The sequence below is a fragment of the Camelus dromedarius genome, chromosome 16, assembly GCF_036321535.1.
Source record: "Camelus dromedarius isolate mCamDro1 chromosome 16, mCamDro1.pat, whole genome shotgun sequence".
NCBI lineage: Eukaryota > Metazoa > Chordata > Mammalia > Artiodactyla > Camelidae > Camelus > Camelus dromedarius.
Genome location: NC_087451.1, coordinates 13067018 through 13091718, shown reverse-complemented (window position 1 = coordinate 13091718; position 24701 = coordinate 13067018). Strand labels below are relative to the sequence as shown.

At 36.6% G+C, this 24701-nt stretch overlaps 1 protein-coding gene across 14 annotated transcripts in view; it reads left to right on the top strand.

The window, feature by feature from the left end:
- Nucleotides 1–24701, top strand: part of BCAS3 (BCAS3 microtubule associated cell migration factor) — a 482840-nt gene that overhangs the window by 226730 nt on the left and 231409 nt on the right. For 13 of the 14 annotated variants that reach the window (XM_031467999.2, XM_031467998.2, XM_031467997.2 and 10 more), the window contains 3 exons: nt 6601–6701; nt 9049–9245; nt 13349–13446. In XM_031467999.2, coding sequence (XP_031323859.1) covers nt 6601–6701; nt 9049–9245; nt 13349–13446 — 396 coding nt within the window. Of the gene's footprint in view, nt 1–6600; nt 6702–9048; nt 9246–13348; nt 13447–18608; nt 18790–24701 lie in introns of those variants that run through there. The other variant, XM_031468008.2, reaches the window with a different exon arrangement.

Below are 24701 nucleotides of genomic sequence, written 5' to 3'. Positions count from 1 at the left end.
AGTGCGCTTGCTTAATTATTCTGTGAGTGAAATTCAGCGAATTCCTTTATATTTAAATTGAAACATTTATGAATAAGAGAGACAACTTCTTTCTAGACTTCACTAGAGATAGAGTTGCTCCTTAAAAAGAATAAGAATGCTGCTTACATCTTAAAGCATTAAATGTGTGTTATTTTTGACCTGAGAGCCTGCTCCCTTTTTAAAAAAAAAATTTAAAAATTATTTTTTAAAAGGCCAGGGTTTAATTTTCACCAGTTTGTATGAAAACATAACTTTTTAAAATTTGCAAATGTTTGATTACCAGTGTTTACATATGTTTTTTGGCTGCTGTATTTTTTCCTCTTTTGTGAATTGCTTGTTCATTAGGAATTGCCTTAGACAATTTTGCTTTTGGATTACTTGTCTTTGAGCCTTTCTGTTTAAAAGGCAAGTCAGAGTTTCTGTACTAAGAAACTACATTCCCAAGCAGCATTTCTTCCTCAGATCCTGAATGCTTCCTGATCAGAAACAGAGTTTGGTCAAGAGCCCTCTCTTACCATAGGGCTGCTATATAAATGCTGTTTTTAATAAGTACCAAAAATATATTGAAGTTTGTCCTTGCATGAGAGTTTATCACTGTTGGCCTTTGGGTGAACTTTGAGCCTGAGCTGTTTCATTCAAGGCAGCATGATGTCATTTAACTCACAAATTTCTCTGTTGCTGGAAAAAGGAATGTTGTTCCCCTAAATAACCCAAAGAACTGAACGCTGCTGGCACATTACTCACCTCTCAGGGCGCCACTAAAGACTTCAGCATGGTCCGTGCAGGATCAGTGGGGGTTTGGTGGGGAGTAGGGGAAGCTCAAGCTGTGTTTGGTCCTGACTCTGAAGACCACTTGGTTCTCCTGTGCTCTCCGCTGCAGTAGGACCCAGCTCACACTCACTTCTCCAAGTCAAAACCTGTGGATCCATTTTTGCTTTCTCATATTAAAAGATTCTCTTTCTAGAGCTAATATGAGCATATTTTAGGTATTTCAACAGAAGCTAAAGCGGAGAGCTGTATCTCACATAAGAAACTAAAAACCGTTGGGATCAGCATTTCTACCCTTATTTGAGAAGTAGATTTCCCCGAGTCCAGTGATAGTGGGAATCACTTCAGTGTTCAGGAAGCAGCTTTTCAGCACCTCCTAGAGCTGGGGGCATGAAGCTTACCAGCAGTGGGGCCCGTAGCTGGTTAGCAGCTACGTCCTCTGAAGCCTCCAGAGCCCCAGCAAAGAGAATTCACTGCTGGGAGTTCAGGAGATGCAGGGAAGAACAGAGCAAGAACATAACAGAATCAAATAGACTTGCCCTTCTCTGGGTTCATGAATAAGCACTGCTCATTGTTCAGCATTATGCTTTGTGTCAGTTTATATTAAAAAGGATGCTTATAACCTGTATGTGGTTAGTCTTTTAACTTTCATATGCATTGTCAGCTTTTTCCTCTCATTGCTTTAAGGGCAAACAGTGCTGGGAGCCAATAATTATTCCTTTTACTCTTTATCTTAACAGAGCGTTTAGGCCCTATGGACCTTGTTGTAAACTCCATAGTTAGGAGATTTGATTTTTTCCTGAATATCTAAACCATGCCCAATATACAAAGAAAAGTAATTACCTGTTCTCATATAAAGTATATTCAGTATATTACTGGTAAAAGTTTACCTTCTGTCTTTCAACTGGAAGACAAAATTTGTTGCAGATGAACTTAGATTATTAAGATCTAGGTGTTACTTTTTGGGTATTTTAGAGAGAATTTGATTCCTTTGAATTGAAAGTATACTTACACTGCGTTGGAGAGAACACCCTGGAATGGCAAGAGGTTTAAATTTCTTCAGGACTTGTAATAACTCATTCTTGGAATCTTGATTCAAACCTGTGTGTCCTAACCTTCAAGTATTTGTATTCATTCTATTAACCTGGATTAAAAAGGAGACTTTAGAGTGTCACTTTAGATATCTGTTAATACAATGTTTATAACTCTTTAACTTAGTAATTGTTATTTGAACAGCTTGATACTTTGTATGTTTAACAGCATCTAAATACTTTAAGCTTTAACTCATAAATAGTCTATTTTATGTGGGTAATTTGTAAAAATTCTATACTCACTGGTCCTTATATTATGGTGCAAACATCAAAAAATTCAAAACCAGAGAACTCTCCCTAACTACTTATGGGTTTGAGAAATTATATTATGAATTGACATTTTCCATTTTGGAAATTGAGAATTTTGTTACATGGGTTCAGATTTAGGGACATTATCAAAGGATCATTTAATCTTTCTGTTCATAATTTTACTTAGGTGGTTTTTCGGGGGTTTAGATTAACAGGACTAATTTGCAAAGGTCAGCGCTGAAGCAGATTTGTTTTTGTTTGCTTTGCACATAAACACACATAAAATATATAAATATATTCATAGAAATACACACATATATACACACACACACACACACACTCATACATCACTGTAAGACAGCAAAATACACTTAGTGAATTTTTTTTTTAGCTTTTATTTACTCACGAGAAGCATGATCTGCTTTCCTGAGAACACAACATAAACAAAGTCTAGCTCACAGTTACCTCATAATGATCTGCTCATCCTGCCCTTGGTTGTTGATCTATACTTATCAAATGCCTGTGTGTACAGGCAGTGCTTTCGAAGTAGTCTCTAAAAAAATCGACAGTGTATCCTTTTTAGTTCGATGGATAGGCTTGTTTTAAATTACTGTACTAAAGGTAGGGATAGAACATGCAGAGATTTTTATTTCAAAATTCCATTTTCTTTTCCTAACTCATGATGATTAATTATCTAAGAACATTTCGTGAAATATAAAAGATACTAACCACAGAAGGTAGGTATGTTGGTCCATTAAACTCAGGCTTAACAACATATGCGACTTTATTTTTCTCTAAATAAACACTTAAATAAGTTCTCTTCTGTGCCTCCATCCTAACAAATATGGAGAAATTAATCTCAATCAATTATAACCTCCTAAAAATGGCATCGGAATTCTGTAGGGCTTACAGAGTACAAAGATATGAGATGGGAGAGTTAGGGTTATTTTATCTTTACTGTCACCCCTGAGATGTCGCCGTTCCCTACCCGATAGTTGGGTACTGGTTCATATGTCTCTGCAGTATCCATCCTTGTTTCTACTTCAGAGTCTTTTCAAAGCTTGTCTTTCTGAGCACTGTGTGCACACCTCCTCTAGACTCTTGCACGCGTGGAATTTCCTGCTACTTCCCTGACCTCTACTCACGAATGAAGATATTTCATAGCTGTTCATCCCTAAGTCTCCTTCTGGGCTCTGTCATTTCGTACCCTTCCTTGGGAACCCTCTTTCCCCCCTTGTTTATGGTACTCCTGCTCCACCTTAGAATATCTTTCCTAACGCCTGGCTGGTTAGAGAGCATGGAAGCTTTGCTCTTAGTTACCATACTGTCAGTCTCTTTTTCTTATCCCAGGGTCAGGGTTTTGTTCTTTTTTCATTGTGACCTGGTATTCCATTGCTTCTCCAAAGTAGTAAACATGGAATGTTCTTCCTGCTGGGATTGGGGAAGTTTTTCAAATGTGGAGAAATGTGAGAGTGGGGTGAGGATATTTATTTTATGTTGAAAAATACTATCCCACCACACTTCTAAATATTGTGAATCTTCCAAATGCTTCAGTGCATTCCTAATTGGAATACTATTTTTTAGCAAATGTAAGATATGAAAACTCTCATTATGATCTCCATTTAGAAATTCAAGGTTCAGATTTAATGTTTCATAGATACGTATTTGGTATTTTTACCACTTTCTTTGGGAAACAGGACAGCTGGGAGGGGGAGGAAGAGAATTCTTTAAAAAAAATTTTTTTTCACTATGGAAAATTCCAAACATACACAAAATTAGAAAACAATAGTGTAATGATTCTCCATGTACCTGTCATTCAGCTTCAACAATAATCAACTCATAACTAGTCTCTTTGCATCTGTAATCCTTTTCCTCACCCCATCTCTGCCACTGGATTACTTTTAAGTTTACCCCATGTTGATGATGGATAAATAAGTGTCCTACCACTCTGGTGTCATTACTTAGTCCATGATGCAAAACTCCATTCATTCACTTAATACTTCTGGAATGTTTATTCTGTAACAGGTGCACAGCCTAGGCCCAGCATATATAGAACACCTTGTAAACTCTTGGAAAAATTCATATTAGGTACTAGTTAGTTATGCAAGGGGATGATTTCTCACTTCTCTTTAAATTTTTCCCATATCTTTCCATCATATTACGTTAGCTTTATTAAAAAAATATTTTTCCATAAAAAATCTGCTGCTCTTCCCTCGCCTGCCCCGTCTGCCTCCTGATTCATCTCCCACTCTCAACCTGCCTCACCGACCGCGCTGCCTCTTGATATGACTGAAACGTTTCTCTGAATGTTCCCACGTCACAGTCTTTGTACTTGATACTTGTTTTGTAACACTTTCCCCTCAGCTATCTGCATGTCCTGTTCCCTCTCCCCTTTACAATCTTCTCTGCCCTCAACTGCTTTCCAGTCTGTCCTGACCTCTAGATATTTGTCCTTAGCTGCTTTCTTGACAACTATTTAGGGAATGGGGTTTTGAGGGATCCTCTTTCTCTGTTCTGTATATAAATTTCATTTATTAAATTTATTAATTAAAAAGATTACAAACGGTTGGAGAACAGCTCAGCCTTTCGTACACATAAATTTACTTACCAGTTTTGCAGTATACACCAAAATTATTTAAGAGGATGCTTAAATATTCATTAGGTAATTATAATGTTATTTTCTTCATGATATCATTCAAAATCATAAGAAATTAGGTGTTATGCTTTGGTGATCACTTGTGTTTTGTGCCAGATGGCAGCATGCCCCTCAGCTGTAGAACTATGATTTTGAAGAACTAGTAGCTGAGTTTTACCCACTGCAAATCTTATATTTTCATACTGCTTATCTCTCTGTATTGAGTAACTGACTGGCTTAGGTACCTTTTCTCCCCTCCCAACTAGTTGGGGTAAGGTTTTTGTGAGTATATCCTCTTTAAAATCTTCCCCTTGCTTCTGCTTTGTCTACTTCACTCGTATGTGTTTCACTAAGATTTAGTTCTTCTGAGTACCTTGTCCTGGCAAGAGGGCTGTGAGATTAGCGTTCTCAGTCACTGCTGATGGAAGTGTGTTAACTCTTTCTGGGAATATGCATTAAGAAATTTTGATATGTTCGTATCCTCTGATTTTTGATTTTTTGGTAATGTAGCCTAGGGGAAATGCATGTGCCTGTACTCATAGCTCTGGGTGGTAAAAATTCTGAGATTCTTTTCTTTTTCTCATTTATTTCTATTTCTTCAGGTTTCTTTAATACTCATCTACTTTACTTCCTCTTTTGTTCTCTTTTTTTCTTTCATTTCTCTCTTTCCCCTCAGTACTTCATTGCTTCATTCCTCGTAGCATTAAAATGTATATGGAGGCAGAAATGGGAAATCTCTGTATCTTCTGCTCAGTTTTGTTGTGGATCTAAAGTTCTTCTAAAAAATAAAGTATTTTATAATAAAAATAAGCATTGGACTTTAAATAGAAGAGACTAAGTTCTTTTGGGGATGGTGTTTGGTTTATAGTAGAATCTCAATAAATATTTGTTGAATCATTCTATTGCTTTGACTAAGCAAAGTTCCTCTTTGTATGAGAAAGCAGGTTTTTGTGTTTTTTAATTTTATTTTTAAATTCAAGTTCTTTGTGTTTTTAAGCCTGTATCCTACCACTTAAGAATCAGGGAAACTACTGAAGTATACTTTAAAAAAAAGAAGAAGAAGAAGAAGAAGGAGAAGGAGGAGGAGGAGGAGGAGGAGGAGGAGGAGGAGAAGGAGGAGGAGGAGGAGGAGGAGGAGGAGGAGGAGGAGGAGGAGGAGGAGGAGGAGGAGGAGGAGGAGGAGGAGGAGGAGGAGGAGGAGGAGGAGGAGGAGGAGGAGGAGGAGGAGGAGGAGGAGGAGGAGGAGGAGGAGGAGGAGGAGGAGAAGAAGAAGAAGAAAGAAAGAAAAAGAAACATTTCTTTGGATAAATGAATATTTGGATAAAAGTGTTTTTAAATAAATGCATTTTAATGCCTCCATTTATATGAAACTATTAAACAGACTCTTAAGGAATGTTACTATTTGATATTTGTTTTTAAAACCGCTTCTCAAATGATAAGGAACCACATCAAATTAATTTCTTTTTAACTGGAGGTAATTGAAATGTCCTCAATCTTGAAGGCTAGGAGTTACACTGGTGCACAGGTAATGAAATTGTCACTGCCCCATAAAGTACTTGTGCTGTTAAGATGCAGTTGGTTGTTTCTTTCAGACAGTGATATATATCATGACTGAATTCCCTCAGGTGTTTTTTAAAGTGTAATCTTAATTGGAGATTTTTCTTATTCCTAAGAAATTCAGTGTTTCCTGTTCATTAATTATTTGAATTATTTTTGTGCATTAAATGTCATATTTTATCTTTTAAATTACCACAGTGTCCAGGATGGTTATGCCCACCTTCATCTATCTCACTGCATGGATTCTAGTTGTTTAAATATGTTTCCTTTCTCCCGCAGTGGTTCCCCCTGGAAGCCCTGGGCCCATTACTCGGCATGGGTCCTATGACAGTTTAGCATCTGACCACAGTGGACAGGAGGATGAAGAATGGCTGTCTCAGGTAAAAGTCAGAAACTTTTGGTCTATTAAATAATGTGCAAGAAAACAGAAATCCATTGTCTGTTTTTATTCTTGAATTGGAGAAAATGGCAGAATTGGGATCTTTTTAGGATCACTAAGAATTAATCAGTTGTCTTTCCATATTAAGAATTTCTCATCAATACTGCTGCAGGGATATGTGTATGTAGACTTTATGCACACACAGATGTCTATATATGTGTGTACATTAGCTTTTACACAAAGAGCGTAAAATATGCATTTTTTTCAAACAGTCCATTTATATCCCCTGAGACCTTGGATTTCAGATGAACTGTTTGGATTAAAATAAAAATTGGCCTTTTTCAAACAGTCAAGCCATTCAACAACCTTTGGGATTTGTTTTGTGGAGCCAACATTTCCTGAAGATTGGGCCCATACTTTGATTGGGGAAGTTCTGCACAAGTCCTGGCTGTGCCTGCCTGGCTTTCCTCCCCTAAACTTCTGCAATGACGCTTCCAGGGGTCTCCACCCAGTCCTGTAACAGCTTCAGCTGACCCTGCCTCCCCTTACCAGGTGAGGCTGTCTTCAACTCCAGGGCTTTGAAATAAAAGATACTTGGGGAGATTTCAGAATGCTGAGATTACAAGTGACTTCATTACAAATGCTGTTATGTCTGTCTCATGTCATGACATCACTGGGTGAAGTTAATGACCTGTCTCAGATTACCAATCCTGCAGCTTTTCATCAGACAGGTGCCTCGGTGCAAGCTGTGTACAGCTTCGTTGCTTTCTCAGGGAGGGGAGCCTGAAAACCACAGGGAATCTGGAAACTGAGGAATCAGATTGTTTCATCTCAGTGAAAATACAGGCAGCTCCTTGAAGGATGCTGGATGCATATAGAGGTACAACCTTTCTTGAGGATAGATACCACGATAAAGTTAAAAAAAAAAAAACTGGCAAAGAAACCACTGTCCTTCACTTCAACTTTTCAGTTAGAAAAAGGGGTAATGTGTGCTGTCAGTGCGAAAGTATATACAATATGTTTGTACCGCATACAACAGGGGAGTGAGCAGGAACATCTGGCCATCGCCTCGGTGAAATTGCAAGTGCATCTGTTTACCTCTCGGCTCTGTGACACTGATGGTTTTGAGCTTAAAATACACAGAATGCTTTATCTGTGGCCTCATTTACATTGCTGAATACAACTACTTGAATGAGAAATCACTGTCCTAAATCTGAGTAGTTTTCTCCCCGTGATTAGTGGGAATGTGAATATTGTTCCAAGACCATGATGCTTTTGCCCTTTAGGACTTACAAACACAGAGCTGCACTCCATGAACCTTTTCAGTTATGTTTTGTTAAGAATTAATCACCGCAATCAGAGAAATGTAATTAAATATAAAAGAACTCAGGGCAAAAATAAGGCACGTGGGAAGTCAATTCCATAAAGTGGATGTAGCAATTACAAGACACTGTGAAATACTGTTTCACCAAAGGTTTGCCTATTTAGTCTCTTATGCAAGTTGCTCATTTGTAAAATCACATAATATGTTTATTTTCAGGTTTTACCCAGGGTCCTACTCTCTGCTTCCTCTTTAAAATGTTCAATATAATATTGGCAACATTCCCTTCCCCCTCCATGGAGCATGAAATTCGTACCACATTTTGATATTACTGTTTTGCAGCATTTAAAATCCCTATGTCAATGTTCACGGTAGTTGAGAAAATACTGTAATTAAGTAATAGTATTTTGAAAGTAAATCTAGTTTGAGAGAAAATACGTACTACTGTCTTCATTTAAAAGTGAATTTGGGATTTTGAGGACACTATAGTAAATGTTGTAATATTTAAAAGTGGAAAGAAACTGGCTTTGGGTGTTGAAAATTATTTCAGACCTTTTCTTTTCCTTGGATAGTTCAAGAACAACTTCACGTTTGTCATGAGCTTGGTCCTCAGTAAAGGAATTACTTTTAATCTGTGGATTGATAGGTTTAGTGTTCAGTACATGTCCACAAAGTGGTAAGTACTGTCTAGAATGAATCGAAAAGGTAGTCCCTAGGGAGCTGACACCAGTTAAATGAGGCAGGCAATTGTTCCTTTTATTGTCATGTGATTTTGTGTGTGTGTGTGTGTACACACAAAGTGAATTTTTGGTTTGGTTTGGTGAAAACCAGTGGAGGGATGTAGTGAGTGTCTCTGTTGGCTGTCATTCTCATTTCCATTTGATTGTGGGTGCCCTGTCCCTCTCCCACTTGGTTAAGATGGGCTTCTTGGAGAATGTGAGTGTTCAGAGATGGGATGGGAGAATCATGAAAGGCTCTCAAAGGGCGGTTGTAATACATTTAAGTCCTGATTCCTAATCTGTTCCAGGTAGAAATTGTAACGCACACCGGACCCCACAGACGTCTATGGATGGGTCCACAGTTCCAGTTCAAAACCATCCATCCCTCAGGCCAAACCACAGTCATATCATCCAGTTCATCTGTGCTGCAGTCTCATGGTCCAAGTGATGCTCCACAACCCCTTTCAGATTTTGATACGGATGATCTTGATCTCAACAGTCTCAGGTAAGAAATAAGAAATAGAAAGTGATTTGACCAGATTAATATGTCCGTTTGTAATGAGCTTCTGTCTGTCTGTCTGTCTATTCCATCATGTATATTCTCTAATCCTGACTTGTAAGAATCATAATACAAGGTTTACAAATGCTTTTTATTATTAGTTTTTAAAAAATGTAATAGAGAACTTTTTTGACTTTTGTAGTCTCAGGTTTGCTAAACTGCAAAGTTTAGTTTGTTACACCCAGACTTGACATGTTAGGGAACAGACAAGGAAGGGCTCAGTCTAATGCATTGTGTAATTTCCCTTTCCTTGTTTTCTTTCAAAAAAAGTTCCACAGTGTATCTTTATTTGAATCTACGATAGCCCTCGGACTTTTTTCTTGCATCTCTTTTTTAAAAATTGTGGAAAAATGTGTCCCAGTCATATGTCGGAAATAAGTTTTTATTCTACCTCTTTGTCAACACTAATAACAAATCTTTATAATAAAACAAAAGCTGTTGCTGAGGTGGGTTTTGCCCCAATGTTTCTTTTTTTAAGAACAACTCATATAATGAAACATACCTCCTGTAGTACCTTATTAAGAATTTTAATTTTTTGTTTAGGTTGGTTTGTATTTTATTTCTTCTGCAACTTTTTGCTTTTTATTTGTCCAGTGTATTTTCTTCAGCTTTCTAGAATCAATCCTCAGCTTAGTGATTCAATATATACTCGTCTGTGTTTATTGGTCATTCTGTTACTTAAATGTTAATAATAAGGCATTTAAAATAAACGACTCATAAAACTATGTTTATTCCCTTTACTAAACTATTTACAAGATTTTCCCCCCTCTCCTTTTTTTCTGATGACTGTCACCCACTGCTCTAAGACCCTGTCCCTTTTTTAGGGGGGACATCTCCAGCTCCTGCATTTGCAGCTCTGTTCTTGTTTTTCACTTCCTTTAGCTTCTTACTTAGCCCTTACTTCAGACATAGTTCTTCATATAAGAACTCTCTTACTTGCTTCTTCAGATAGAGCTGCATTCCTGAAATCCTTCCAGAATTTTCCTCAGAGACTTTGCTTTTTCTTATACTAAAGAGCTCCCAGTATTTATCTAAATGATTTTAAATTGTTTATGTTTGTTTAGAATATTGTCCTGTTTGGTGGACACATATAAACTTTAGGAACCTTTATATTAGGCTGAGGTTTAGAAATTTCTTTTGATTGCATTTGTAGTTTATATTTAAGATTTTGAGCATATAGGCCCTTGACTAAGACCTTAGCCCCATTAGAACACAGTTTTGATGGAAAATTCAGATTTGACTCACATCATTTCCATTATGTGTCCTGTTTATTACCATTTCCTGCCCAGCATCCAGTTACAAATCCCACTATTTATACTCTCCTCATTCCTGTTCACTGTCGCTTTATCCCAGGTTCTCACCTCTGGTTCTTCGATATTTCTTTAGGCTTATGTGCGGTGGCACTATGACAGTTGGCCTTACTTTCTTCTTTAAATTGTGAAGCCTTGTTTAGATTTTCTTGGCTCAGCTGACCCTTTACACCTGGTACCTTGTCCTGTATCCTGTATCACTAAGAATTATGTGGTGCTGTGATGGTCTGCCTTCTGGTACCCTAGCAAAAGTGGGGAGCAGCCAGGCGTATTGTTGATTGTCATATCCATAAGGAAATCAGGCGTGGCTATCCTCAAAGCAGCTCCTTAATACTCTAGACTAGGGATTTAGCATGTAAAAAAGGCCAAAGAAATACTGATTATTAGACCTGAGTAACAAATAATGTAAAAGAAAACTGAGATATAAGATCTAGTTTTCCATTCAAGTTTAACTCCTGAGAAATCAGTTTGATTTTATTTCATTCATTTTTTTTTTAATTATAGTTTTCCATCGAGTTAATTAACATATCCATCAGCTGACATATTTTTTATATATGTGTGTTGTGATTTTTTTCTTTTGGTGAGAACATTTAATTTCTACTCTTTTAGCAAATTTTAATTGTACAGTAAAGTGTTCTCACCCATAGTCACCATGTTATACATTAGATCTCACACTTTCTATTTTATTTTTATTGATACATAATTTACATAACATAAAATTCACTATACAGTTAAGAGGTTTTAGTGTATTCGCTATGTTGGGCAACATCCCCTCTAATTCTAGAACATTTCCATCACCCCTACCAGTTTGTTTTTATTTTTGTCTTGTTTTCTATTATGGAAAAATTTCAAACATAGCTAAACACATACAAAGTTAAAGCGAATAATAGAACAAACTCTGTGTCTTCAACACATCAATTCATGGCCAGTCTTCCTTCATCTATAGCCTCATCCACAACCCACCCAAAACTCTGGATGATTTGGAAACTCTAATACTATAAATTGAATTAATAAAAGGAAATTTATCAGCCCAGCTAAGTTGTTTAGACTGGGAGGGAGCTTTATAGTACACGAACTGACCACATCTAAAAGGTTAGCTTCTTGTTTCTCTTAAGACCCAGAAAATCGTTCCTCTTTTCTCATTGGCCTAAATCTGCTTAGGCCTGCCCATCCCAGAACTGATTAATCTCCGCTGTGATGGGAGATGATGGAATTACCATGGCTGGAGTAGGAAAACCCGGCAGAACCAATGTTGGGAGGTAGACCACATCTTCGCCATTGCAGTGATCAGGATCTGTGTATAGCAGTGTCTCCAACTTCCGGTTCTAGAGCATATGCATCATTTTTCACCTCCCTCCGATTTCTTTCTTTGACACAATGTATACACATACTTGTACTGCACTTTCGATAACTTTTTTTCGATAACTTCTTTTCCTGTGGTCCATACTTGGCCTGTCAGGCTTCTGTGATCTATCCTATGGTGGTTACCAACTTCTTATCTTCCAACAATATCCACTAGGAGCTCAATGCTTAAGCCAAATTGTGCTCCTTAAGACGCCCTGCATTTCTCATGCTTGGTTACAAATCTAAGGGTTCTCTTGTTCCAGTTCTGTGTTTAAAGGGCACTTCTTGATCTTTGGGATTTTTTATATATCCTGTTATTGTATACATGTCTAGTTTCTGCTACAGCTCCACAGGATCTTCTTGATTTGCTATGTACCGTGCATTCATCCCCCCATTTCCTCATTCTGACCTTCTGTTACCTATTTCGTTCATTTTCACATGTCAGTTTTCTTTTGCATCAGTTCAGAATGTCCATACCATATATCTCCACATAGAGTTTGTATTTCGTGTTTTGTTTCTGCTTGTTCCTAGAATAACTGACACATGATTAGTATTCAGCAAATACTTATTGAATGAATGAATGACAAAAATGCACGCTTATGTTATAACAAATCATTATCCCTCCAAGTTGCCTGAGTCTCTCAGATCTTTTAGCCATACAGGTATTTTTATGTGGTGAGTATTAATCTAATACAGCTGGAGATATATATATATATATATATACTCTGGGCATTTATAGGTTTACCATTCTCAAGCAACTTGAAATTGTATGTCGTGAATTGCAGTTTTGCTGAGACTCTGATTGATTCTTACATGCTAATTGGGAACTTTTTTGCAGGGAACTCATTTGGACAGCAGTGATCCTAGCTAAATCCCTGGCAGCCGAATCCCAGCACCATTTCGTTATCCTGTTCTTATTTTCACATATAAAGTAACTTTCATTAAGTAATTTTAAGGGAGTGACTCAAAATTTTGTATCTAGTATTGCTGTCTTTTAGGGAAAGCATTACTGGATATGGTTCTGTTCATGAATTTAAAGATTGTCGAAACTCTGCATATCTGTCCCCTGCAAATGCCAAAGGATTCAGTGTAGTGTTTTGTTTCCTCTCCCATTTCACTTAATTTATCTCTTTAAGTTAATGTCAGTTTTTCAACCCCTTGCTTACAATCCATTAAAAAACATACAAAGAAAAGAAGGAGCCCAGAGTGTAGAGAACGTCGTGCTTTAGCCTCGTGCATGAATCAGGGACTGCAGCTCCCCCGTTTGCCTTGTTTTAGAATGAATGGTTCTTTAATGGATTGGGTAATTCCAGCATTCCTGATTTAAGATCTGTTGTAGCAAGCGACAGTTTAGATGCCAGGAACATATGTGAATTAAATTAAATTGCATTGCAGGATCCAGCCGGTCCGCTCTGACCCAGTCAGCATGCCAGGGTCATCCCGTCCAGTCTCTGACCGAAGGGGAATTTCCACCGTGATTGATGCTGCCTCAGGTAGAAAACTACCTCCAGAATGTTTACTGGGTAGTTCTGTGCATTTTTAAATTTTTCTTGCACAGTGTAGAGAATGCTATTTTTTTCTTGCCTTCCTCTTTCTCTTTTCGGGGCTGTGGGGGGATGTGTGTGTGGATGAGTGCACGTGTGTGTGTGAGACAACAATGTGTGCCTACGTTTGCTGCTAAACAATGCCACGCATTTAAATATTGTTATGGTTGGTGAATGATGCGGAGGAGTTGGCACTTGATTAAATGTAATGAACACAGTATTGAAGGCTACAGGGTTGATGACTGTTTTGCCTTTGATCTCTCAAATGTGGAGAAGCAACCTTGACAGAGAACGTAAATACAATATATGGATTCAATTTACTCAACCTGTTGAGTATCAAAGTGCCTGATCTGTAGAAGCAGAGAGTCCAAATGCTATAGCTTAAATGGTTTTATTATTGAAAGCATAAAGTTTAGAAATTCATTAACTTAACTCTAGTCTATCTATCACAGTTATTAACTTCCTATCCTTGGAACCAAGCCACGAATGTGTATCATCGGTACTGGGAAGTAGACCTTTGCCTTTGTAGGTGATAGTTGCTACATTAGTATTATAAAACTGTTTTCTGCCAGGTCTGCCAAATAATAGAACTGTCTGTAATGATACGTTGTCTCATCTCTAAATGCAGTGATAAAGAAAACAAGAAAATAAGTGATGCTTTATATGCGGTGCAGCTGTGGAGCATCTGAAGCTCGCGTACAGCAGGGTTTCATCAAAAAAAGTCTCTTACAAGTAGAATTATTAAACACTAGGCATTAGTCAAACAGTTGAGTCAGAGAGGATTTTAATCTATAGCAATTTCAAAATCCCTCTAGACTGCTGATTTGATTGAGGCTTAAACTGTGAAAGAAAATGGAAACAAACACCAAACTGATTTGTGAAGGTCACTTTTAAAAGACCAAAGCTTCTGTTTCTGATTCTGTCTCTGGATATATTTTGAAGTTTGAAGGCTAATGGGGTTTGTACGTTTTCTTGGCTTTCTGAACTCTTTGTCAGTAGATTGTACCTGTCCACATCCAGGGCTGCCCTTTCATTTTTAACATAAACTCTTGCTTTAGAGGACTCATACTTGTGCCTCCGCTTTAGCTTGGCAGCCAGGGTTGTCCCCTGGAAATAAGCACAGAATGTGTGAAGTCTGCAGCATTGCACTGAATGAGATACTGAGACAGGTGACTTAAACAATACATCTTTTTGATACTTTTAACCTGAGAATGCTAATAGATCCTACTCATCTGGAATTATCATTTACATCTGGGGAATCCTGGAAATGGTGTATTTTAACCTGAAGCATTTTATTCAAGATCAATAGTAGGCTTTGTTGGTTTTTTGTTTTTTTTTTTTTAACATTGTTAAACTGCAATATTATTAATGCTTTAGAGTCAAGCGACTAGCTACTGGTCAAGTGAAACGCATGTCACTAAATCAGTTACCACATGTTTTATTAAATTTGCCATATTCCATGCAGTAGTCTGAGCTAATATCCATGTTTATCATTAGCACTATTTAGTCTTAGCTCTTTGTAAAGTTATCTCAAGCCACAGAGAGGAACTTCAGTGAAATAGTGCAACCATAATTTTGTTTAACTCTGTTGCCAGAAGAGTTTTCAGCTGATGTTTGAGTAAGGAATTAGATCTTTGCCTTTGATTTACTTCTGTTTCCATCAGAGACTCATTGTAGGAGTTTCTAGGATGTGATTCCACAACTCCGAGCCTCGGCCTGATAACACCTAACTTTTGAGTGGAGAAGGGCTTCTTGGTGACTAAGCTCTATAATTTTTCTAGACCTGTTTTCATTCCAGACAGCCACAGTTCCTTGCCAAAAGACAGCCAGGGCGGTGAGATGTGTGTGCTGCTTTCTCTGATCTCAAGAACCCCCCTCGATGAGGAGTTAGACGTCTATGAATTGGTCTCTACCTCTCAGATCATCTGGACCCCTTTTGTTGAACCACATTTTTAAACTGGGTGAATAATGCTTTGTTGGGGAACCTTCATCTACTTTCTCTAATAGGATCTCTGTTGTCATGGACTTATGTTGATTTAACAAGGTAGAGGTTCAATGGCTTGAGTTCTTGATGAAAGGAAGTTTATGGGAAAATTCTGCTTTAGGTTCTTCTATTAAAAAGAGCCTAATGAATTTTTATAATCTCTCCTGAACTGGGAAGTGCGTCTCTGATTATGACCCATGCATTCGAGTCAGCTGCATGTTATGAAGATGCTAATCTGGAATTCTGATTGCCTTTGCTTAGAGGGATATGACCAGGGTGGCGCCTCCTCTTACCAGGGTTCATTGCTTTGTCTTACCTTCAAGCAGTTTAGACCATGAACATGCTGTCTTTTCAATCATTCCTATGGCATATTTTATAGCTCTCCCTCTGTTTCAGTGACACCTCTTACTCTGTCTAAACTAGTGGTGTTAAAGTTATTTTTGATATAATTACTTTTCAAAGGAAAAGAATTTGAACATTTTAATGTGATATGAATTAAATCTTTTGATGGTTGTGGCAATTTTCGGAGTGAAATTATTATGGAAGCCTTGGGTCTGCGTGTGTGTTTAGATCCCTGTGTACGAATCTGGCAGCGTGAGTCTGTTGAAACTACAAGAGGTCAGCAGAGCACTGTGCTACTCCTGCTAGGAGATTTTTTTTTCCCTCACAGTTTCTTGGTCATCTAGTATATCTGTGCTTCACTCCTTTGTATAGAACCTTGTTTCCTAAAATACATGTTTTTCACTTATTAACTGATGATTTTAGGCACAGTATAGATTCTGTGCCATTAGATAACATATGAACCAGGTTCTTGCTATCTCTAAATAAATATGTATGTTTTAGACTCAGCAGATACATAACTGCTTTATAAGTAGGTGTTAATCCCATAACATGTTTCATCTGGTCTTTGGTAATTCAGAAGACACTATCCTACCTAAGATTTTGAGTTTAGATAATTGTAAGACCTTCTCTTCTTGACTAAGGAGAAGACCATTCTGGAAATGGACTTTATGGAATTTACCTTTATGACCAGGCTACTCAGAACAAATGGAATTTGAGGGAACGCCTCCATTTCTCCTGTATCCAGCTGATGAACAGCAGTGTCTGAATCACACGCAGTATTTCTAGACAAAAAGCACTGCACGGATTACTTACCTTTTCTTCTTTCTCTCTCTCTACATTCCTTTCGATTAGGTATCGAGAATTTCTTCCTGCTGTTTGTCTTTTATAACATGTGTCCTTCTTTTGACAAAGGCGTATGACCTGAAGAGAAAATAGAAATATAATTGTCAGTGTACTGTTCAAACTTTTGTTTCCCACATTGGTGACTGAAGTTCTTGTTCCGAGACTTGCAGGCTGTACTTGCTGGATAACTTAATAACAACTCTGATTGCTTTTGAGTCATACACACAGAGAGCCTAGAAAGATCTGGTTCCTCCTAAGTTTGTTTGTCCTAGTTTGTACTTTTACCAGGGAAACTGATGTTTACCAAGGAAGAACTCAAGGCAGCTAAGATTTAAAGACAAACTTATGCCTGGCTTGTGTGGAGAGCAGACATCTTTGTCAAACTCTACTAAAGTAAAACTTTTATAGAGAAAATGTTATTAGAAGTGGTGACAGAAGCATTTAAGTTCATTCCTGAGGAAGATGACAGTAGAAGAAGGAATATTGTGACAGATAAGTAAAAATCCTTTAGAGCAGACTATGATGCACGTGGTAATAGTGTTTATTCAAACATTTCGATAAATGGTGACAAAGCTGCAGACCTAGTATTTGTTGTTATTCTTTCCTTTTAAAAAATTTATTTTTAATTAATTTTTATTTTTAATTAAAAGAAACATTCCCCCTTAACGGAGGCACTGGGGATTGAACCCAGGACTTCATGCATGCCAAGCACGTGCTCTGCCACTGAGCTCTACTCCTTACCCCCCGTTGTTCTTTGACTCAAGAGTCATCTAAATGATTTCTAGGAATTAATTAATTCAGGCTTTCAGCACCTACTTCTTCTGAATACAAAATAATTTATTTGCTTGACGTAAATCCACACTGGTTTGATTTGATTGATTTTATAATGATCATTTGTGCCTGCTTCATGTATTTGGCATTTGGTGCAGCAGACTTTAAAAAAACAAATAATGTTATTAGCGAAGCGCGACTGGGTAGGCAACAGGGATATTATTCGAGCAGTCATATCTCTGTCGGAGGGTCATTCTTATCGAGGCATGCTTTTTTCTTGCAGAGATTTTTCTGATGCGCTGGGGGAAGCGTGTTCCTAAGGATTATGTTGCACTGTGTCCACAGTTGCCATTCCAGGCAGGCAGACTTAGTCACTGTATCTTAAAGCCGTCAGAGGCACAAGAGATGCTGGTGGTAAGAGGCAAAGAGATTTGTAAGAAACACCATTTGGTCTGCCGTGGTTAGGCCACTTAGCTCCATGGTTTAAAACCTGGAACTGAGTGTCGGAAGCCATGACGTTGTAATCATGGTTTTGATCTTTTACTGAAACCCTCAGCAAGTTATGTTTCCTTCTTATCCATTCTTCTCTGCATCAGTAAAAAGAATTTAAGTTACCCTGCAAAGGTCTGTTTCACCTTTTTTGGCAGGGATGTGTTCAAATTATTACCTAAAATAATTCCCAGATATAAAGTTCTTTTCAAATATTGAGATATTTCTTTGAATATATGATCTGGTTTTCATTTAATAGAGTTCCAGCTATTCTTTGTGATTATAAGGTGACGAAAACTCCAGGCAGACTTGTACCTTGGGTATTCAAAGCCTATGTGGGATCAGTAAGAGGATTATGGATGAGGGTGAAATTAAAAGAAGGCTTAGTCCTGACCTGTGAACAGTCCCTCAGAGGGGAAAAAGGAGGTCAGTAATTTTACTTTGACACTATTTATACCTGAAACAGTAAACATTCAAACTAAGATATTAAGATTGGCTTTTTAATTAGAAATGAGGAAGTTGGTACATTATTTCAGCTATCAGCTAATGAATATCTACTGTTTGTGTCGAATCAAAAATGAATTTTAGAGACAAGACCTGATTTGCCCATCAGAAAAGTGCTCAGCCGCATCTCTCTTTTTGATGTAAATGCTCCTCTCATTCTTCTTTCTAATATTTATAGGATGTTAGAAGATGAAATTCAAGTAAACAATGTGGAAAATTTTAGCTCAGCACAATTAAGAAAAAAATGATTGCCCCACTTGAAGATGAAGAAACTGTAAACAGAAGTAGAAGAAGCTGTTGGGAAAGTTTCTTTCTGATGACACATTGCTTCTTTGAATAAATCTTTGTGTCAACTAAAACCTCGCCTTTGCTTTCTCTGTTGCAAGCACAAAGTCCTTGACATGACTTTAAGTCTCTCCTAAGCATTTTCAAAAGCAGTTGATGGAATTCTCCGTACTATTGATATACCAGGGTACCACGTATTTACATGGGACTTTTGGGCCAAAAGACCCAACTTTCCTTTTTTGTACCTTTATTACTACATTTTTAATACAAGGCTGGACTGTTTATGTAGTCTGTTGCCTGAGACTGTGGTGGCAGAGGGACAATATTGGGGGCAGTATTAGAATTTGTTTAAGTCTGAACCGGGAATTCCATTTGTCTTAGTGACATTAGTGTCAAACTGTTAGTGCCACACTATTTTAAATTGTGTCCAAGAGCCCGAGAGGCTTATGCTTATAGGTGCCATCTATAAACTTAGAAACAAACAAAAGAGCCCCTCTCCATTGAATACATAAGCCCAGCAAGCAATTAAAAAGCAGCCTGGGACCTCACCCGGGCAACTAGTCGGAACCCGAGCTCGTGATATTCCCCTGGATATTGTTGAAAACTGTCAGCGAAAAACTAAAGCAAATAATCAACGTGAAAATAATTGTTCCCGGGAAAAGTTTTGTTTTGGAAGCTTGGTGCAGTGGAAAGAATAGTGCCTAGTCACTTACAGACCTTTGGTTCTTGTCTCAGCTCTGCTTGCAACTACCTCTTTAAGAAATTGCTTCAAAACCCAAGGCTTTCTTCTATAAAAAGAGGGAATTGAAGTTGGTCATTTGCAAAAAAGTCCCTTCCAGGTTGAAAAATTGATAAATCTGTATTTCGGATCACCTTTGAAGACGTTTTTAAAATTAGGGTATAATTTATATATAGCAAAAATGCACACATCTTAATCATACAGCTTGCTCAGTTTTTATACCCACGCAATCACCACTCAGATCAAAATTGGAATGTTTCCATTATTCCAAAAAAGTTCTGTTAGCCTCTTCCGTTCAAGACTACCTTTGACCTAGAGATTACCACTCTGACTTTGATCATCAGCAGTTAGCTTTGTCTGTATTGAACTTCATGTAAATGAGATCATTCTGTACATACTCTTTTGTGTCTGGCTGCTTTCACTCAACTTAATGTTTTTGAGATTCATCCAGGTATTATGTGTGTCACCAGCTCATTTTGTTACATTGCAGTGTAGTATGAACATAACACAGTTCACATATCCATTACCCTGATGTTTTTAGCTTTCGGCATATTATTAATAAAGCTGCTATAAACTTTGCTGTTTAAGTCTTTTTTTTTTTTGAACATACGCATCCATACTTTCAGTTGTACACCTACGACTGGAAGTACAGGCTCACAGGGGAGGCATGTGTTTAGCTGTATTAGGAGCTGCCAAGAAAGTATTCCAAAATGACTTTACCATTTTTCATTCTTAACAGCAATGTATGAGCCATTCTAGTGAATGTAAACTGTGGTTTTAATTTGCTTTTCTCTGATGAATACTGATATTGTGCACCTTGAATATACTTACTGGCCATTTTGGATATCTTCTTTTGCGACATATTTATGAAATCTTGCACCGATTTTTATTGGGTCTGTCATCTTTAATGAATTTGAGGGGTTCTTTAACCATTCTGCTTATGGGTCTTCCATCAGATGTTTTGCAAATATGATCTTTCAGCTTATTGCCTTTTCACGTTCTTACTGGTATTTTTTTTGACAAGCAGAAATCCAATTTTTCCACTGTTTTTCTTTTTATGTTTTTATGTTTATGTTTTTGATGCTTTTCTCTAGTAATTGTCTGGTTTTGGCCTTTGCATTTAGGTCTGTGATCCTTTTCAAATTTTATGATCCTTTTAAAATTACTTTTTATTATGTTATGAGGCAAGGATCAAGGTTTAGTTTCTCCCATATAGATATTTAGTTGTTCAGTACTGTTCGTCAAAAACGATATGCCTCTCCCCCAGTGAATTTCACTGATGCCTTTTAGAAAAGAATATTTTTTCTGGATTCTTTACTTTTTTTCTTCTCTGTATCTATCTACCTGTCTTTATACTACTATCATACTATCTTAATTATAGCTTTTTAGTAAGTTTTGAAATGGAACAGATTAATGTCTCTACATTTTTTTTCATGTATATCATGGCTGTTCTAGACTTTCAAGGGGTCACTGAGTGAAAACTGTTTTTATAAATATGAAGTGATTATTTGCCTTTATGTTTTACACTCTGTGTACATTGAGTACAGATTGTGCTGAAGCAATGGTAGATAAAACTAATGGCATCTTAGCATACTAAAAGCAGTGGTACCACACTCTGCTTGTAGCCAGTGCCACCCACTCACAGGTTTAAAAAAAAGATCTATACTTACTTAAGGGTGTCTTTGATATAATAAGCATTATTAATTTGACTAAATTTTAAAACATAATAAATTTTATGAAATTTTCATTCTATGTACTTCTTTTCAACTTTCTGGATATCAGCGTCACATTGATGCATGATAGTTGTCTTGAGGAAATGCACTTGTGTGATTGTTATGAACTGAACTAGCAACAGTTTTCATGGAATGCCATTTTACTTAAAAGAACAAGTGGCAAACTATATTTATTTAGACATTGGTATTTGGCAGAAATTTTCTCAAAAATAAACAAAATAAGCCTGTCATTTCAAAGAAAACAACTGACAGTCTATTTATTACCAATGATAAAATTCTAGTCTTCAGATGAAAATTGGAAATCTGGAAACCATGTATCCACGTAAACACCAGTCTGCTTAACAGGTTCCTAACACTTAAAGACATTTCTTTTCTTTTCTTTTTAATATTTATTTTTATTGAAGTATAGTCAGTTTATAATGTTTTGTCAATTTCTGGTGTACAGCACAATGCTTCAGTCATACATGAACATATATATATTCATTTTCATACTCTTTTTCACCATAAGTTGCTATAAGATATTGAATATAGTTCCCTGTGCTATACAATATGAACTTGTTTATCTATTTTATATATATATTAGTATCTGCAAATCTTGAACTCTCAGTTTATTCCTTTTCACTCCCTACCCATCTGGTAACCACAAGTTTGTTTTTCTATCCCTGTGAGTCTTCCTGTTTTATAAATAAATTTGTTTGTCTTTTTTTTTTTTTTTTTTTTTGAGATTCCACATATAAGTGATATCATATGGTATTTTTCTTTCTCTTTCTGGCTTACTTCACTTAGAATGACAATATCCAGGTCCATCTATGTTGCTGCAAATGGCATTATTTTCTTTTTTTATGGCTGAGTAGTATTTCATTGTATAAATACACCACAGCTTCTTTATCCAGTCATGTGTTGATGGACATTTAGGTTATTTCCATGTCTTGGCTATTATAAATAGTGCTGCTATGAACACTGGGGTGCATGTATCTTTTTGAATTAATGTTCCCTCTGGATATATGTCCAGGAGTGGGATTGCTGGATCATATGGTAAGTCTGTTTTTAGTACTTAAAGACATTTCTGATGAGATAGATGGTGATATTAACTAGTGTGATATTTTATATCATATCATAAAATAAATCAGCATTTGGAAGATCTATAATATTTTGCAAATGACCAATCTTAAGGATTACAAAATTATATATGGGTAATGGACTTATTCCAAGTGCAAGATAGGACAAGGGATTTTTAAATGACAGAGTACAAACATTAATTGAGATAGCTTCACATATCATTGTAACTAATTTGTTAAGTATAATATCAAAGATGAATATCCCCTGTATCTGAAAAGTCTCAGAATCTGAATATGCTCCATCCTTTTCCAGTTACATTTCTGAGTGAGGCCAACTTGTCTTCACATACTTTGACCAAAACAATATATCATAACAGATTGAATACAGAAGACAATATGAGAATCTACTTGTTGTCTGTTATAAATATTTCTCCCCCAAAAAGTAAAAATGTCTCTCTTCTCACTATTATTTAGTTTGGAATTTTTTTTAATAAAAATATCATTTGAAGATCAGATGCCACAGAGATACAGAAAATCATAAGAGAATATTATGAAGAGTTTTATGCCAACAAATTGGACAACCAAAAAGAAATGGACAAATTTCTAGAAACGTACAACCTTATAAAACTGAATTGAGAAGAAATGTGCAATCTGAACAGACCAATCACTACTAGTGAAACTGAATTTGTATTAAAAAAACAAAAACAAAACCTCCTAGCAAACAGAAGTCCAAGACTGGAAAGCTTCCCAGGGAAGTTCTCCCAGACATACAAATAAGAGCTAATACTATCCTTCTCAAACTGTTTTAAAAAATTGAAGAGGACGGAATACTCCCAAATTCATTCTGTGAGGCCACTATTATACCCCATATCAAAATCAGACAAAGACACTACAAAAAAAGTAAAATATTGACCAATATCTCTGATGAATATAGATGTAAAAATCCTCAATAAAATATTAGCAAATTAAATTCAATAATATATAAAAATGATCATACATCATGATCAAGTGAGCTTTATTCCAAGGATAAATGGATGCTTCAATATCTGCAATCAATCCATGCGCTACACCATATTAACATAAGGAAGGATAAAAATCATATGATCATCTCAATAGCTTCAGAAAAAAATTTGACCAAAATCAACATCCTTTCATGATAAAAGCTCTAATCAAAGTGGGTGTAGAGGGAACATATCTTAACATAATAAAAGCCATTTATGACAGACTGACGGCTAACATACTCAACTCTGAAAAGCTGAAAGCTTTTCCTCTAACATCTGGAACAAGTCAAGGATTCCTACTTTCACCACTTCTATTTAACATAGTATTGGAAGTCTGATTCACAGCAATCAGGCAAGAAAAAGAAATAAAGGGCATCCAAATTGGAAGGGAAGGATTAACACTGTCAGAATTTGCTTGACATGATACTCTGTATAGAAAACTCTATAAAGTCTCCACCAAAAAACTATTAGAACTAATAAATTAATTCAGTAAAGTTGCATGATACAAGAATAATATACAGAAATCTGTTGCTTGTCTATACACTAATAATGAACTACTAGAAAGAGAAATTAAGACCTGAAGAAGGCACACAGATGGCCAACAGACACATGAAAAGATGCTCAGCATTGCTAATCATCAGAGAAATTCAAATCAAAACCACAGTGAGATATCACTTCACACCTGTCTCAATGGCTATCATCAAAAAGTGTGCAAATAACAAATGTTGGTGAGGATATGGAGAAAAGGGGACCCTAGTACACTATTGGTGGTGTTATAATTTTGTTCAGCCATTATGGAAAACAATATGGGGGTTCCTCGGAAAAGTAAAACTAGAACTGCCATAAGATCTCACAGTTCCACTCCTGCGTATGTATCTGAAGAAATTAAAACACTAATTCAAAAAGATACATGAACCCCAATGTTCATAGAAGCAACCTAAGTGTTCATCAGCAGGTGAATGGATAAAGAAGATTTGGGGTGTGTATGTGTGTGTGTGTGTATATATATATATACACACACATTTTATATATATATGTACATATGTTTTACATATATATATATATATACACACACACACACACATACACACACACACATACACACACACACACACATATATATATATAAAATGGAATATGACTCAGCCATAATAAAGAATGAAATTCTGCCATTTGCAACAACGTAGATGAACCTAGAGAGTATTATGCTTGGTGAAATAAATCAGAGAGAGAAAACCAAATCACTTACATGTGGGATCTAAAAAATAAAACAAACAAATGTATATAACAAAACAGAAACAGATTCAGAGAGAACAGATCAAACTAGTGGTCACCAGTGGGGAGAGGGAAAGTGGAAGGGGCAACACAGAGGTAGGTAGGGGCTTAAGAGGCACAAACTACTAAGCATAGAATAAATAAGTAACAGGTATATATTGTACAACACAGGGAAATATA